Source organism: Artemia sp. Qi Xiang Cuo, chromosome 20, assembly GCF_049724085.1.
Source record: "Artemia sp. Qi Xiang Cuo chromosome 20, ASM4972408v1, whole genome shotgun sequence".
In the NCBI taxonomy this organism is placed as follows: Eukaryota; Metazoa; Arthropoda; class Branchiopoda; order Anostraca; family Artemiidae; genus Artemia; species Artemia sp. Qi Xiang Cuo.
In genome coordinates this window covers 3710751-3726426 of record NC_142813.1, presented here as the reverse complement: position 1 = coordinate 3726426, position 15676 = coordinate 3710751, and the positions used below count along the sequence as shown (strand labels likewise).

The 15676-nt window shown below is 34.6% G+C and overlaps 1 protein-coding gene across 1 annotated transcript in view; it reads right to left on the bottom strand.

Moving 5' to 3' along the window:
• Nucleotides 1-4293: 4293 nt before the first annotated feature.
• The window catches only part of LOC148939778 (uncharacterized), a 402528-nt gene continuing 391145 nt past the window's right edge, over nucleotides 4294-15676 (bottom strand). The window contains exon 17 of the mRNA XM_089106449.1: nucleotides 4294-12418. Coding sequence (XP_088962575.1) covers nucleotides 11103-12418 — 1316 coding nt within the window. The 3' untranslated portion in view covers nucleotides 4294-11102. The remainder of the gene's footprint in view (nucleotides 12419-15676) is intronic.

Here is a 15676-nt window from a genome sequence, read left to right as displayed (position 1 = left end):
GGTGTCTACCATCGACTGCTCGTCATCGAAATACAAAGAATCATTGTCGTCAATCTCAGAATTGCCATCACCTGTATCTTCTCGGTCTCTCGAGGCTGTTAATGAGGGGCCCTCATCCCTGTTAATGTTGAAGGTGTGGTCACGCTCGGAAAAGGATCTTCCATCACTTTGCAAACAAACAATCTGTGACTTCATATTTTTCATTTTATCCTGTAGTGATTTCAACATTTCCAAAACTGCATCTTGATTATTCATCTATATAAAAAAATTAAACTTATTTTCATTTCATTTTTTATTTATTTATTTATTTTTAACATATTTAAACAATTACAATATTATAAATACATAATTTTATCCAACTATTGTCAAAACTGAAACACATTTTTCAGATTCTTCCGGCATTCTGTCAAAACTTTTCAAAGTACTCAGTGCAACTGTCAGCATTAAAAGAAATTTTTGAAAGGTAAAGCTATTGATCCCGAATATATTTTTGGCACATCTATAACATAAAAAGTACTTTTACAACCAACTGATTATTAACAACTGTCAATAACTGAAATATATTTTTCTGATTTTTCCAGCTTTCCTTGTCAGAAGGCCTATACGCGGTAGGCCTTATAACCTTATGTAATGGTGGTCTGTACTCCCTAGGCGTTGTGACCTTATGCAATGACGGCCTATATGCCCTAGGTGTTAAGACCTTATGTAATGACGGACTATATGCCCTAGGCGTTATGACCTTATGTAATGACGGCCTATACGCCCTAGGCGTTATGACCTTATGTAATGACGGTCTGTACGCCCTAGGCGTTATAACCTTATGTAATGACGGCCTATACGCCCTAGGCGTTATGACCTTATGTAATGACGGTCTTTACGCCTTAGGCGTTTTGACCTTATGTACTGACGGCCGATACACCCTAGGCATTATGACATTCTGTAATGACGGTCTATACGGCAAAGCTGTTATGATCTCATGTAATTTGTAAAATATAAACTTATGAAAGGTATTATCCACACTCAAATACTGGATTTACCGCCGCTAAACCAATAAAATATAAATAATTATCTGGCCTACTAACCACCAGGCTCATACATAAACAAACTATAAACTCATTTTCTTTTTTACTAAATAAAAAATGTTTTATATGTTGAATTAAAACTAAGAAACTACCTAGGCTAGTGTCTATCCGTCTGACACCTTGTACCACAAAACAGAAACTGGTCTGAGTTGGCCATGGAGAGGGAATGGATCGCTGTGGAAACGTTTGTTTTTCGGAGGAATTGTGGTGTCTTGACCCCGTCTTTGTATTGCAAAACCGAAGAAAGCTTTTATTAATAGATGTACCAACGTATGAGGTAATGGTGACGCCAAACGGCCGATGTGTTTCAGGAGTCATTCCTAAATAATTGGAGCAAAAAGCCAAATTTTAGCAAAAAAGAGCAAGGTATTGAGGAGGGGGCAGCCCCCTCATATACTTATCATATCTGTTCGTTTTAATTTTTAACGTTGCTCCTTACTTTCACTTGAAAACACTTTTTTTCTATTTAATGACAAACAAAATTGTACATTGACGCAGTTCACGAAAATATCACGAGGGGCACGAGTCTTTAGTGTGAACATAGAGCAAGGCTTTTTAAATTTGGTTTTCCGTTTTGGATGAGTTTAAGGTTTTGTCGAGTTTTGTTTAAATCCAATTCCTATTGGTTGATTTCTATAATTGCTACGCAGAAGGAAAATGGTTGGAATTTATAAATTAAAACATATAAACAATTTAACAATTATATATTCATTTAATTTATGAGCACGTCTCCTCACATGCATTAGGAGATTTCAACGCATATGTATTTGTGTTTTTTGCACCAACAGGTAAAAAAAACAGCATTGTGTTAATCGTGAGTTATATTGCGTCATGAAAGCACACCACCGAATATGCATGCGAGAGAAATCTATTATAGAAGTTTCAAGCCTTTATCTACAAAAAATCAAATTTTATGATTATTCAAAAAACATTTTGCCACAGCTAAAGAGCATTTTATGTCATTTCGGGGCGTACAACGACTCACCATATCAGACTTATGACGACTATAACTCGTGACGTCATAATCATGAGTTTTCTTCACTTGACTGGAAAGTTGATGGTTAACAAGCCAAATTTATATACCAGCCGATTCATATGGTCGATGTTTGTATATATTCCCTTGCTGTTCAAGCCAAGGGACAGAAAGTTTCCTATACAGGGGTTTCGAACAAGGCGGTTCTAATGGTGTACTTTTTGTTTTGATGTGACTCTTTTTTTAGGAGTTATGGGTTTTTGTATTTCTTAACATTGGACGTGATCGTCTCTTACTAGGTTGCTAGCTACCGCTGCAACCCGGATTGGTTTGTTTATCAATTATTTGGTTATGCATAAAAAAACACGGTATTTAGCAATTTTTTTAATTTGATTAATTTTAATATTTAGCAAGCGTTTCAGCTATATAACCATTTAAATGCTTATTAATATTATTGTTTAGAGTCTCCGTTTCTTGGAATTATTTTTGCAGGATAACCAATTTTTTCTATGTTTACATCGCAGTTTCTTTATCGAGAATTTGAATACTTTGACATTATTTGCTTCTTGCTCCCCCCCCCCCGCAAAACAGTGGCTAGAAAAGCCTTCACCACAATGAACCAAATTAAGAATTATAAGTATCGTAGTGGACATTTTTCAAAGGAGCATTCTCAAATTCTCTTTTTGAAATTTTCGCATCCTAACACACCAAATTCAGTTTTTGTATTTTTTTTTTCTAAATAATAGATGAATTTTGTTGCACATAAGCAATTGGTAATTTGGCCTATACAGCAACACTAGTCGATCAATTCAAAAGAGTGAAATGCTCCAGACGAATGAAAATGTTACGGTGCTCATTATAAAAAAGCACCAGATTGTCTGCCTCATCATATTTAGAAACTTGTAAAAGGTAAAGAATACGGCATTGGACTTTACAGTCCCTACTGGCGGTGCTGATCTCCGTGTCTTGGCCCTTCAGCCAGGAGGTGCAATGGGGGGTTGGTGGCCAACCATCCTGTGCTTTCGCACACCCTTCCTGTTTACCTTCCCCAGATTTCTCTAGCTACCCATTTAAAGCTGGGTCAACTCTGGCTGAGCTTACTGAGTCACACCACTGACCCTCGTCCCAAACCAAATAATTGGATACACTAAGATTCAAACCCTAGCCCTCTCGGATTAAGAATCCTAAATACCAGGTATGAGAACTTAGAGGCGGGCCCGCCATACGGGCAAAGAGTCATTATTAGATGAACCATGTATAAGTGCTAAGGGCACCAAAATAAAACAGCGTTTGCCGCTTGGACCCACCTTAGGACTATTCATATCTAAAAACCAAGATTTTCTCAAGTTTTTATTTCACATATTTGTCAGTGCTGCCACGTTGAACCGCGAATACAAATAAGGGGAACAATATGAGAGTCATTGAAAGTCCTTTTAAATTACTTTTTCACTTCTTGATTTAGTCTTTTCTTACTATTCAACTGTATGGATGACAGCTTTTCCTTCTGTATTAAAACCTTTCCAAGGTTTACAATAAAACTATAAACCTCATTCAGGAAACAAATCCTTCAGTTCTTCCTTTACTTGATCTTGAATCACTATTATTTCGTGTTTATGTTTTACCTTTTCTCAGCTTCATGGGGATCTCCCCTAGCCCCCAATTGTTCCACCTTTTATTATCTCTAGTCAAAATAAGTATAATCTTCGTAATACAAAAAAATAATTTAAATTCCTTTTACTCCCTCCGCGACGTCACACTTCAAACCGGTCATGGCGAATCAAATTGTATGGAATAGGATGCCCGACTCAGCTCAAAGGTGCCACAATTTTAGCTTCAACAAGAAAATTGTTCAATTTTTTTTTGGCTCTTTAGAATTTTTATTTACTTACCTAATTTATTTAATTATAAATCTAATCTAATTTTTTTTTGTATTCTACATGTTTTTTCTCTTTCTGAATTATTGAGTAAGTGAGTCGCATTTCCTCAACCTCCTTTATAGGCCAAGCAGCTTTTTTGGAGATTAGTATAGTGTATTTTCTTATAAATATGTCTTATCGCACAGTTAATCAGATTTGGCAATGTTTTTTGTTTGTGAAAATTCAAGTGTTAGCAATGTGCTTCTCATTTTCCTCTTTTGTTAGTTTTTTATTCGTGTTTCCAAGGGGAAACAATCACCCCCTGGCGGCACCCATGCCACACATTACCTACAATATGCACAAAAAGCCATGTGTATTATCAACTCAACATATATTTCATTACATATATACAGAACAAACAAAATAATGTACATATTGTGCAAAAATACAACAAAAAACAAATGTTGTTCAATATTGGCAAATTGAGCAAAATCAAAATGATTACAAGTTCTTACGGTGGTATAGTCAAGGCAAACACTGGGAATGTTTATACTAAATAATATACGGAGTAACTGGAATAATTCGTTATAATTAAACATTATAATAATCATATATAATTACAAACAATTACTAACACCATTATAGTTGTATGTAATTATTATAAACCATTGAAGTTACAAATAATTATTATAGTAATTAATAAAAAATATAATAATTACATTTAATCAGTAACTAATTATATATTTTCATACCAAATTATTAGCCTAATTTTACGGGATGTAATGGGATAATTGTGTGCTATAAATCTAGGTTGTGACAAAGCACGAAAGGTTCGTCACTACGAATTGTTCGGCTGGTTTGTGTGATTAGAATAAAAATTGTCCAAGTCTCTCAAGCAAGATTCTAAAAAAAAAATTCTTCGACGAAAAAAAAAGGAATTCAAATGCTACGTCTTCCCAGCAGCACAATTGGAAAATTTTGTATTTACTTTAAATATTTTTTTGTTCAGTAAAACGGATTGCCGAAGCCTATCGATCGGTTTTCAGGCAATGACTGAATGAAACCTGTGCCACGTCATGATCGGGCTTTTTAAAATTGTGAAACAAGCAAAAGGATGACGTAGCTCAGGTCCTAGGTCAGGTCAGGGTCTTAGGTCAGGTATAATTTTGCTTGAAAAACACGTGAAAGCCTCGGAAATTAACAGAGCTAAGGTGAGTAGAAATGTCAATTTCACTTTGTTGAAGAAAAAGGCCTTAAGACATTATATTTTAGATAAAACTTTTAATATATATTATATATCTAATGAAGACAGCATAGTTTTATCATTAAAGACGTTAATAGCTATTATTTTTAGAAAATGTTTCTTAAAAAATTGTTTTTCTACTTAGTAAGTTTCTTGGCAATTGTATAAAATAAAGTAAATCAGGTTAATTGTGTATCAGAAAATTGATGGTGTATATAAAAACTGAACATGAGTTAATAAATTAGGCATTCTGGAATTAAACTGAAAGAAGAATTCAAACTGGAATTTTACATTCTGAAATTCAGTAATGCCTTATAGTATATGATTTGGTACAGACGAAGAAGAAGCAGTTTCTACTCGCCGCTTTTTGCTTTTTTGGCCACTGGCTTGCGGCCAGTTTAAGTTACCGTAAGTATAAAGACTGGAAGATAATATTTGCATTATTATAATCAAAAGCATATCCATAACTTAAAAACAAATCATAAACAAAAAGAACAATAGTAAAATTTTATTTTTATTTTTTGTTTTACAAGACAGTAGAATGCGAAGTAAATAAATAAATATTTCGAATAAATATTTCGACCCTATATCCAGGGGCGGTCCTCAACAAAACAAATAAAAAAAGAAAATCTAAAAGAAAAATCACATTAAATACAATCTTCAATTTTTTTTTTTTTAAACAATCGTAGCATCATTACTTCAGGGAAGTTCAACCAGGACTTCCTGAAAAGATTTTAGTTTTAAACATCGTTTTTTAATGTAAGATTTTCTTCTTTCATTTGTTTTGCTGAGGATGGCCCTTGGATATAGGGTTGAAACGTTCATTTTAAGTTCGCATTCCAATGTCTTTTAGGGAAAAAAATTTCCCTATTGTTTTACTCGTTGTTTATGATGGGAAGGCAATATGGTATTCGAATTACAAAAAGCAAATCAGAGAATAAGGCTCAGTGGCAAGGCCAATAGGCCAACATTACCTGCCGAAACTTTTAGATCACTTACTTGCGGCCAGTTCTAACTACCATAATTTTATAGACTGAGGAGTGCACCAAGGTAATTAAATGCAAATACACCGTTAGGGGACACCTCAACACAGAATAAGGCAGAAAAGTGATATAAATTACAAAATAATAATGGCTTTTCGCTATTTTTCAATGGCTTCTGAGGTACAAACTTCTATAATAAAAATAAACAGCATAAAAATAACGAAAAGCAAATCAGAGAATAAGGCTCAGTGGCAAGGCCGATAGGCCAACATTACCTGCCGAAACTTTTAGATCACTTACTTGCGGCCAGTTCTAACTACCATAATTTTATAGACTGAGGAGTGCACCAAGGTGATTAAATGCAAATACACCGTTAGGGGACACCTCAACACAGAATAAGGCAGAAAAGTGATATAAATTACAAAATAATAATGGCTTTTCGCTATTTTTCAATGGCTTCTGAGGTACAAACTTCAATAATAAAAATAAATAGTATAGGAAAAAAAAATGACTGCGCCAATACATGTACCAAAGATAAGGCCCTTTGAGGGAGGGAGTGGGAGATGCCCAAGAGGATTTTTCGGGGAAGGGGGGGGGGGGTGAAGGACACAAAAAAGTACATTGTATTCCACTGTTTTCAACATTATTCATGGACGGGACTATTCGGAACCACCTCACGATGAGGTTCTCCCTTCTCTGCATGTTGATATCAATAGCGAAATTTGAACAAACACCAAACTTGTTATAATGTTAGGCTGCATACTGCACAGATTAGTTACGACGAAATCTGAAAGATTTATAGGGGGAGGGGTGGCCTCCGGCAACAGAAACATTACCTAAGTTTTAATATTAAGATGTATTTATCAACCCTAACAAAAGTTTGCCGCTCAATCCAAACTAAAAGTTTGGGTATACATTTGGGTCAATCGGTCAACCCTGATCTATTAAAGTGAAAAAAGCGATTCTCGCCAACAGTCAACACTCAAATAAGGCATGTAATTCCAACCATAGAAAAATATTTAATACTTTCTAATACTTGACGGCAAATATATAATACATCAATGGAATAATAGACAACTTTGAATCGACTAAACACTAGTAAACAATAAGAATACAATATAAATAGGGAAATAAAGCCAAGACAAGGGAGACATTGAACTAGGTCCAAGACAACAGGGGATTACGCCATTCTTTTCCGTAGGAGGAGCGACAATGGGTGGTTTATAGACTACATTTCAGTTATAAGCGACACTAAAAACAAATTATCAAAATGAGACTCAAAAAAAAGGTGAAATACCAAACAGGTACGTTAACGGATCTTTTTCAATCTTACTCGGAAGTTATCCCCCCCCCCCCCTCAGCAAAAGGGTGTGATGAGCAGCTTTTAGGGTAATCATAATATAAGGACCGTTCTGTCACTCATCTTAAAAGTGAACGCTTAAAAGTGAAATCTTAGCACTGAGATCTTACATCTTATGGCGTTCTTTTGCAAACATCTTTCATAATTCTGCTTTGATCAGCGGTCTAAGAACAATGATGAGTATATCATCAAAGTTCTCTCATCATTGTTCTATATGGCAATAAGATGGCGCATTTCACTTTTTGCTAACATCATTGAGCTGTAAGATCTTAGTGCAAAAGAACGGGCCTAGAGGTTACAGCTACAAAGCCTGCCTTAGTAAGGAAAGACCATAATGCCATCTATTTTTTCTAGGTCAAAGAATGTGCTTAAATTTAGATATTATATCAATTTGAATGTAGGAAAGAAGACACGTAACCGAAAGCACAATTGTCCTATTTTGTAAAATTCATTGTAGCAGTACCTTAAGATCCCTTTAAGATCCGCCTAGCGGACGGATCTTAAAGGATAAGTTAAAGCTGTAAATAGTGATTGATAATCTCATTTATTAAATATTATTCTTTCATACATCTTGTTAATATATTTACCTTAAAAACCATATGTTATCTTTTTTTCACATGTATATTATTTGTTTTGTTTCTAATTAGTTCCACTTTTTATTTTTGAGTTGGCCATAAAAGGCCAACTCTTTCAGTATATCTTGTTCATATATAAACCCTAAAAACCATATCTTATCTTTTTTTTCACATGTATATTGTTTGTTCTGTTTCTAATTAGTTCCACTTTTTATTTTTGAGTTGGCCATAAAAGGGTGGTTTTACACTATTTATTTTCAAGTTGGTCGCAAAAGGGTAGGGTCGCCTTTGTATTTTTTATTTGCGGTTTTTTGGCAGGTGTATGGAGGGTCGAAACACATGGAAAAAAATTTAACTGATGCAACTGGACTACAGAACGCTCGAAAAGAAAAAAATTAATCGGATTTTTCCCCGAATGAGTTTTCGAGAACTAGGACATATTCACTCAGATAACAGATCGTCTTCCATATTCAACCTACAAAATATCACGGACGAGGCGCTAATAGCGTTTCTAAGGGCGTTAATAACGTTTCGTTAGTAAATGTTTTCTTTTCAGCTAGTAGGAATTTTTTTGACTGAGCATTTGAAAATCCGAATCAAATTAATTTTGTACTTAAAACTTTTTTTTAAGGTCGTATCAACTTTTGAAAACGCAAGGTACAAAAGACAAAGTTCACTTAAAAATAGGCAATAACAACATGATAATGGAAAAACTAATAAAATAATGGAAATAATAAAATAAGATAATAATAATGGAAATAGTAATAAACTAATAAGATAATGGAAATAATAAAAGAAAAACTATAACGGAGAGAAAATTTTGGTAATATCAATGAAATGAAATGATTATCAATGAAAATGTTGATAATCAACAAAAAGGAGAACCAGCGGAAAATGAGAAAAGGCACGTCTTTGACATAAATTTATATAGTTTTTTTTTTACTTTATACATTTTTTTTTTTTTTAAAAAAATAAATTCTGAGGCTCTTCACTGTTTAATTAATCGTTGAAATTTAGTTTAAAAGCTTGAGAAAGAATAAAGCTATTTTTATTGAGAAATTGCTTAAGGATTGTTCTGGGTACCCGGCTGACTGACCGTATGTCAAACAATAGGCTATACGAAAAATGTGGTTCAATACCGCTCTCTAGGGGTATAGTGAAAGAAAGGTTGAGGTGGCTAGGGCACGTTGTGCGGATGAAGGATGACAGATTGCCGAAGATTGTTCTTTCGGCCAACCGTTTAGGGACAAACGGAAAGCAGGTCGTCCTCGTCTGGGGCGGGAGGACGTCATAAAGAAAGATTTAAAGGAAATGGGAACTTCGTGGGCGGGTGTAAAAAGGGAGGCTTTGAATAGATTGGGGTGGAGGAAAAGCGTGCGTAGCTGTGTTGGCCTCAGGTGGCTTGGTGCTGCGGTGAGTTGTGAGTAGTAGTAGTAGTTTATTGCTTATATGTATATTTTGATCACGTCACATTTTCTGTTGGTTTCAAAATTACTAATAAAAGAAAAAAATGAAGTTGCTAAGAAGCAGAATGTACTGTGAACTATAGCAGAAAACTGAAGTTGAAACATTTGAAGTTGAAAAATGGAGAAAAAGAATGGAGTAGTTAAGAGGCTAAATATTGGCAATCATAATAGAAAATTGAAACTGAAAAAAATGGAAGTTGTTGCGAAAAGAAAATCTGTTGATACTCCTGAGAAACAGAGCATAATGCGAAACATAGTTGAAAATTCAAGTTCAAATAGTTAAAGTTGAAAAAAGAAGCTGTTAAGGAACAGAATACGCGAAAGTTGCAAAGAAATAGGAAATATCATACAGCTTGGTAGACAATGAACTGTCTTTCAAATTTGCTTACAGCGAAAAAAAAACATTTATTTCAGGATCTAACTCATTTATTCATTTAGACTATTTTCAAAATATTCATAAAGGCCATAATCTTGAACATGGCATGAAAGGGTCCATAACTATTCATAAAGGCCATAATCTTGAACATGGCATGAAAGGGTGTCATAACTATTTGAGTAAGGTAGTTAAATTGACTTTGAAGACATCATGACCATACTCTAGTAGCAAGAACAAATGAATTCTGTTCATGGAACGAAATGAATTTTGTTCTTATAAAATGAAATTTTCTAGGATACTTCAGACAACTTTCAAAATGCGTAATTGGATTTGGCACACAAAGTGCCAAACAGCTAAAATCAACGCTATTTTTTAGCCCGACAAAACGTTGCACTGCACTTTTTAGAACAGATTTTAGCCTACAGAGGGGGGAAAAGTCAGTTTTTAGCCCCTAATATCCAGAGTTATAATAAATGTTAGGGACATTTTCAAAAAATTTCCCATGGGATGTGGGGGCAACTTTTGTTTTTGTTGTTGTTTTCGGGGGGGGGGGAATGGGGGTACCCGTTTTTTTTCTATGTTTGCATAGTTGGGATCATATCTAAGCTAAACTGGCTAAAGATCTGCATTGGCAACATAAAAAAGGAAATAAATTATCACATAACATTTTGGGCATATCACTTAGCAGTTACTAAATGGAAGATTAAACGTACGACTCCTCTCCACTTGCACTTTCTACCGAGTCCGATCTCTTTGACTTTCTCGTCAAAATTTTCGCATCGCTCCTTTGTGAATCACTAGAGAAAAGTGCACGCAATTTCGTTACGCTCCAATTAATTTCCTCACGAGTTGCGTTAATCACACGTGGCTGGCATTGTTCCTCATCTTGTCCTGGCAAAGACTGTGATCTACTAACTTTCTTTGACCTATCACGAGACCGCAGTCGTTCACTCGGTCCACGCACCCGTTCACCGCCATTTTCTTCTGGTTGTTCATTAGAAATTTTTTCCAAATTCAGCCAAGATCCTGATGTCTGGCAACCCTGATCTCTCATGAATTCATTAGCACTGTAATCACTTTTATCTGTTTCAAAATCGTAAGTCTGAATAGCCATATCAGTTTTAGCTTTACATTTAGTATTTAATTCTTTCCTCTCAGGCTTTGCTTCGTGGATTTCTCGCTCGCGTCTTACGTTATCTGTTTTTGACCTGAGTCTCTCCTTAGGGGGTAACAAGGGGGATTTTCATTTGTCAATCTTAAGCTACTTAAAAAGTTGGTGTCAATATGTACTGTTACTGGCCTTTGTCTTTTTATCGATTCTTTCTTATAGAGCTTAATTTCTTCTCTGGTTCTTTGTTTTGGAGGGAGTGGAGGCGGAGTCATTTTTGGAGGTAAAGATGGCGGAATGTCTCGAATTGACCCGTAAATTGCCCTGCCTTGACAATGTACATTTGTTAATTTCTGCTCTTTTGTCTGATTATACTGTCTTACTGGATCAACACGTTTGGCTTGGGCTTCTTGAAGCTTTTTCGCGCTATCATTCACAGCTCTCTGAGGCTCATAAACCTTCAAAGAAGATCGCTGACTATGGCGAGGCACTTCTTGATAAATTGACAGCTTTTTAGCAACTGTTTGTCTCGTCATCGTTTCCTCATAAGTCGGAGGGACCGACCGTTCTTCCCACTCTTTTCCTCTTGAGTTGGACCTTGAAACATGCGGTGTCAGGTCATCATCAGAGAGTGTGCTCGAATCACCTACATCTTCCATATGTGGGGTTGATGTGCTTAATGACGGCCTAGTTCTACCATAAATTGGCTCTGATGATATATAAGTCCTTGAAACTTTAGGTGAATTCTTCAAATCCGGTTGAGTTTTTGTTTGACGACGTGCCCTAGCCCCAGAATTTAGTTTCGTCATGCTTGCCAAACTTTCATCAGAAGTACTACGTCGTAGACCTCCAACATCATCATAAATATCACACCCCATCTTGTTCCGTATTTCCCTACGAAGAGCAGATCTTCTCCGAAACAATTCTTGTCTCCTATGATTCTCTGAATGATCAGAATTCAGAACTGGCTGAATACTCTGTCTTGGCACTGCATATATATCATCGGCAATCGGAGACACATACGCGCTAGAAAATTTATCACTCAATTTCGTTCCATAGATAACATTTTCAGTTCTAGATAATTTACTCTTATAAACAGACTCATAAGGCACATGTACTTTCCTCATATTCTCATATGGAGACTGATCCCATCTAGGATCAGAGCCACACCCTGAGCTACTATAGTTCGATTTTCGGCTGCTAGAGGCGCTCGATTCGTTTCCCTCTTCTTCATCAACGTTCAATTGAGTATCACTTAGTGTTAGGCCTGAGTCACGACTTAAGTTCGTAACGGAATGTTTGTTGCGTCGCAAGTCACCTGGATGCTCGTCAGATTCGACAGGAACCAAATCTCTTTCTAAAGAATCGACGGATGAGTCATCACGACGGAGCTCTCCTGCAATAAAACGTCTACTTGTAGTAAACCATCTAGTTACAGCATAAAAAAAAGTCTACAAACGTTCATCTACGTTTATTTACCGTGTACTATTAATAAATACTTCCGCCTATGTAGTTATATGACTGTTTGTCTACAAACGTCAATTTATAGATAACAAACTGCTACTTATAGACTATAAACCTATAGACCACTTATAGACTATAACGCCTATTCATAGTCTATAAACATCTATTTACAATTAATAAACAGGTTATAAAAACTTTTTAAACGTTATCCATCTTAATTTACAGTGCACTATTGATAACTGATCCTGTCTATGTAGTTACATGACTGTTTGTCTATAAGCGTCTATTTATAGACTATAAACGCCATTAAGGCTCATTCATAGTCTATAAACATCTAATTACAATCCACAAATAGGTTATAAAAACCTTTTAAACGTTATCCATCTTAGGCAATATTGGTAACTGATCAAACTATAGTCTATAAACCATCTATAAAGACGTCTAAGTTTACTTACACTGCACTTTACTGCAGTGTCTATTGCGTCTATTAACATATTATGAACAACGATTTAAATTATGAACAACGATATTAACGCCTAAAAGCATCTATTAACAAAAGACGCTTAAAAGCGTCTATTAACCGATTATGAACAACGATTTAAATTATGAATAACGATATTAACGCTTAAAAGCGTCTATTAACAAAAGACGCTTAAAAGCGTCTATTAACCGATTATGAACAAGGATTTAAATTATGAATAACGATATTAACACTTAAAAGCGTCTATTAACAAAAGACGCTTAAAAGCGTCTATTAACAGATTATGAACAACAATTTAAATTATGAACAACAATATTAACGCTTAAAAGCGTCTATTAACAAAAGACGCTTAAAAGCGTCTATTAACAGATTATGAACAATTTAAATTATGAACAACGATATTAACGCTTAAAAGCGTCTATTAACAAAGGACGCTTAAAAGCGTCAATTAACAGATTATGAACAACGATTTAAATTATGAACAACGATATTAACGCTTAAAATCGTGTATTAACAAAAGACGCTTAAAAACGACTATTAACAAAAGACGCTTAAAAGCGTCTATTAACAGATTATGAACAACGATTTAAATTATGAACAACGATATTAACGCTTAAAAGCGTCTATTAACAAAAGACGCTTAAAAGCGTCTATTAACAGATTATGAACAACGATTTAAATTATGAACAACGATATTAACGCTTAAAACCATCTATTAACAATAGACGCTTAAAAGCGTCTATTAACAGATTATGAACAACGATTTAAATTATGAACAACGATATTAACGCTTAAAAGCGTCTATTAACAAAAGACGCTTAAAAGCGTCTATTAACAGATTATGAATAACGATTTAGATTATGAACAACGATTAAGTTCATAAACGCTTATCTTTATTTGCAATTTATTGACAAATACTTATGTAATTACATGACAATTTTTGTCTGGTTTAGGCACCTGGGTTCATGCACCCTTATACTTTCGTTTACGGTGTCGTTTATCGGCAAATACTCCTATCTATGACGAATAAATAAAAGTTCAAATGGAGATAAGTCCTTTTATTAGACAGTAAAAACAGATACAAAAAATCTGGATGTTTCGACCACATACACCAGCTGATTTGTTCTGTTGATGACGGTGACAGCCGATACTGATGACTGGTGTATGTGGGCAAATCCAGATTTTTTTTTATTTATTTTCACTGTCTAATAAAAGGACTTATCCCCATTTGAATTTTTTTTTTATTCGTCATAGACAGGCAGTGTGGTTTTAGAAAAAAAACTAACTTAAGGTATTACGCCAAAAATCATATCTATGTAATTACATGAGTTAGTCTAGTTTTCAAATGGAAACTTATCCAGAAGAGACACAAGATACCTTATTCTTGATTGCTGCGTATATTAAGTCAAGCTTTAAGGTAAGATTTTGTCGAGGGAAATAGTTGGGAGAATGGCCACACGAGCCCGAAGGAAAGTTGATAATTTTGATTCTATTCTAGCTCACGAAACTCTTGAATACCAAGATCTTTTAGTTCTTTTTGATGAAACAAACGTCCGCAATAAAGAGTTTACCAGAATCTTTTAAAGAATCGATTGATATAAAAACAAAAAAAGCATAAGGGCATCACTTTGAACAAGAGATACTAGGGTATTTTTAAAATGAGGGTATTTATGAAGGTTTAGCAAGAGAATTGGTATCGGGGTATTGATATTTAAAAAAAAAAGGCTTAATTAGTCATGCTAATACACTTCAAATCAATAGACAGTCTGCATCTATTGCCATCTATGTCTATTGCCATATATTGCCATCTATAAAAAGGCTCAATCCAATTTTGAATGGTTTTTTCGTTTGTGTTTTGGTTTTTAGTAACTTCTTTGCTTTTGTTCAAATTACTTCCAATTATTTTTTCTTTCCACCGACAGCTCTGAAGAAATCATATATGACTTTGACCCCACACCCCAAGGTTGGTTGTGAAATCGAACCACATGGAAGGACAGCCTTCAGAATTTCCTCAAACATGGCTGACACTAATGCTGTCGAGCCCCCCCCCCCCATAGCAGCAGATCGATCCACCTGGAGGAGCAAAGTAGCTACGTTCTCTACACCACATGTCAGGGGGCAGGAGCCTTAAGTAAAGTCAGTTTTTTTCTTTTACAGTATGTATAATATATATACTAAAACAAAGCAAGCATTACGGCAAGGATCACCACTAAGCCGCCTTCAGTGCTCGAGAAAAATATTTTTATAATTTAATAAAAATATTTTTATAAAATTATAATTTTATTATAAAATCATAATAAACTTATTATATAATTTTATAATGTAATAAAATATAATAAAATAATTATAAAATTATAATTTTACAAAAATATATACATATTTTTATAGTATGTATATATATATATATTAAAATTATATTTTCCGAACACCCAAGACGGCTTATCAGTGGTATCTGCCAAAATATCTGCTTTATTTTCGTTATTCACTGACTGATAAGGCTATATATTTAGCCATATAAAACTATACGATTATGTACATAGTTCTTTTTCTAAGGATTCAAAAATATACCAAGAATTTTCTATCTGTAAAAGAACGAATTATTGCTTATTCAAATTTGAAGCGCAATGTCTATTTTTAGGTTTTAAGAAGATTTAAACCTTAGAAATGCCTTAGAAAACCTTGGGAACCTTAGAATTTAAACCTTATGAA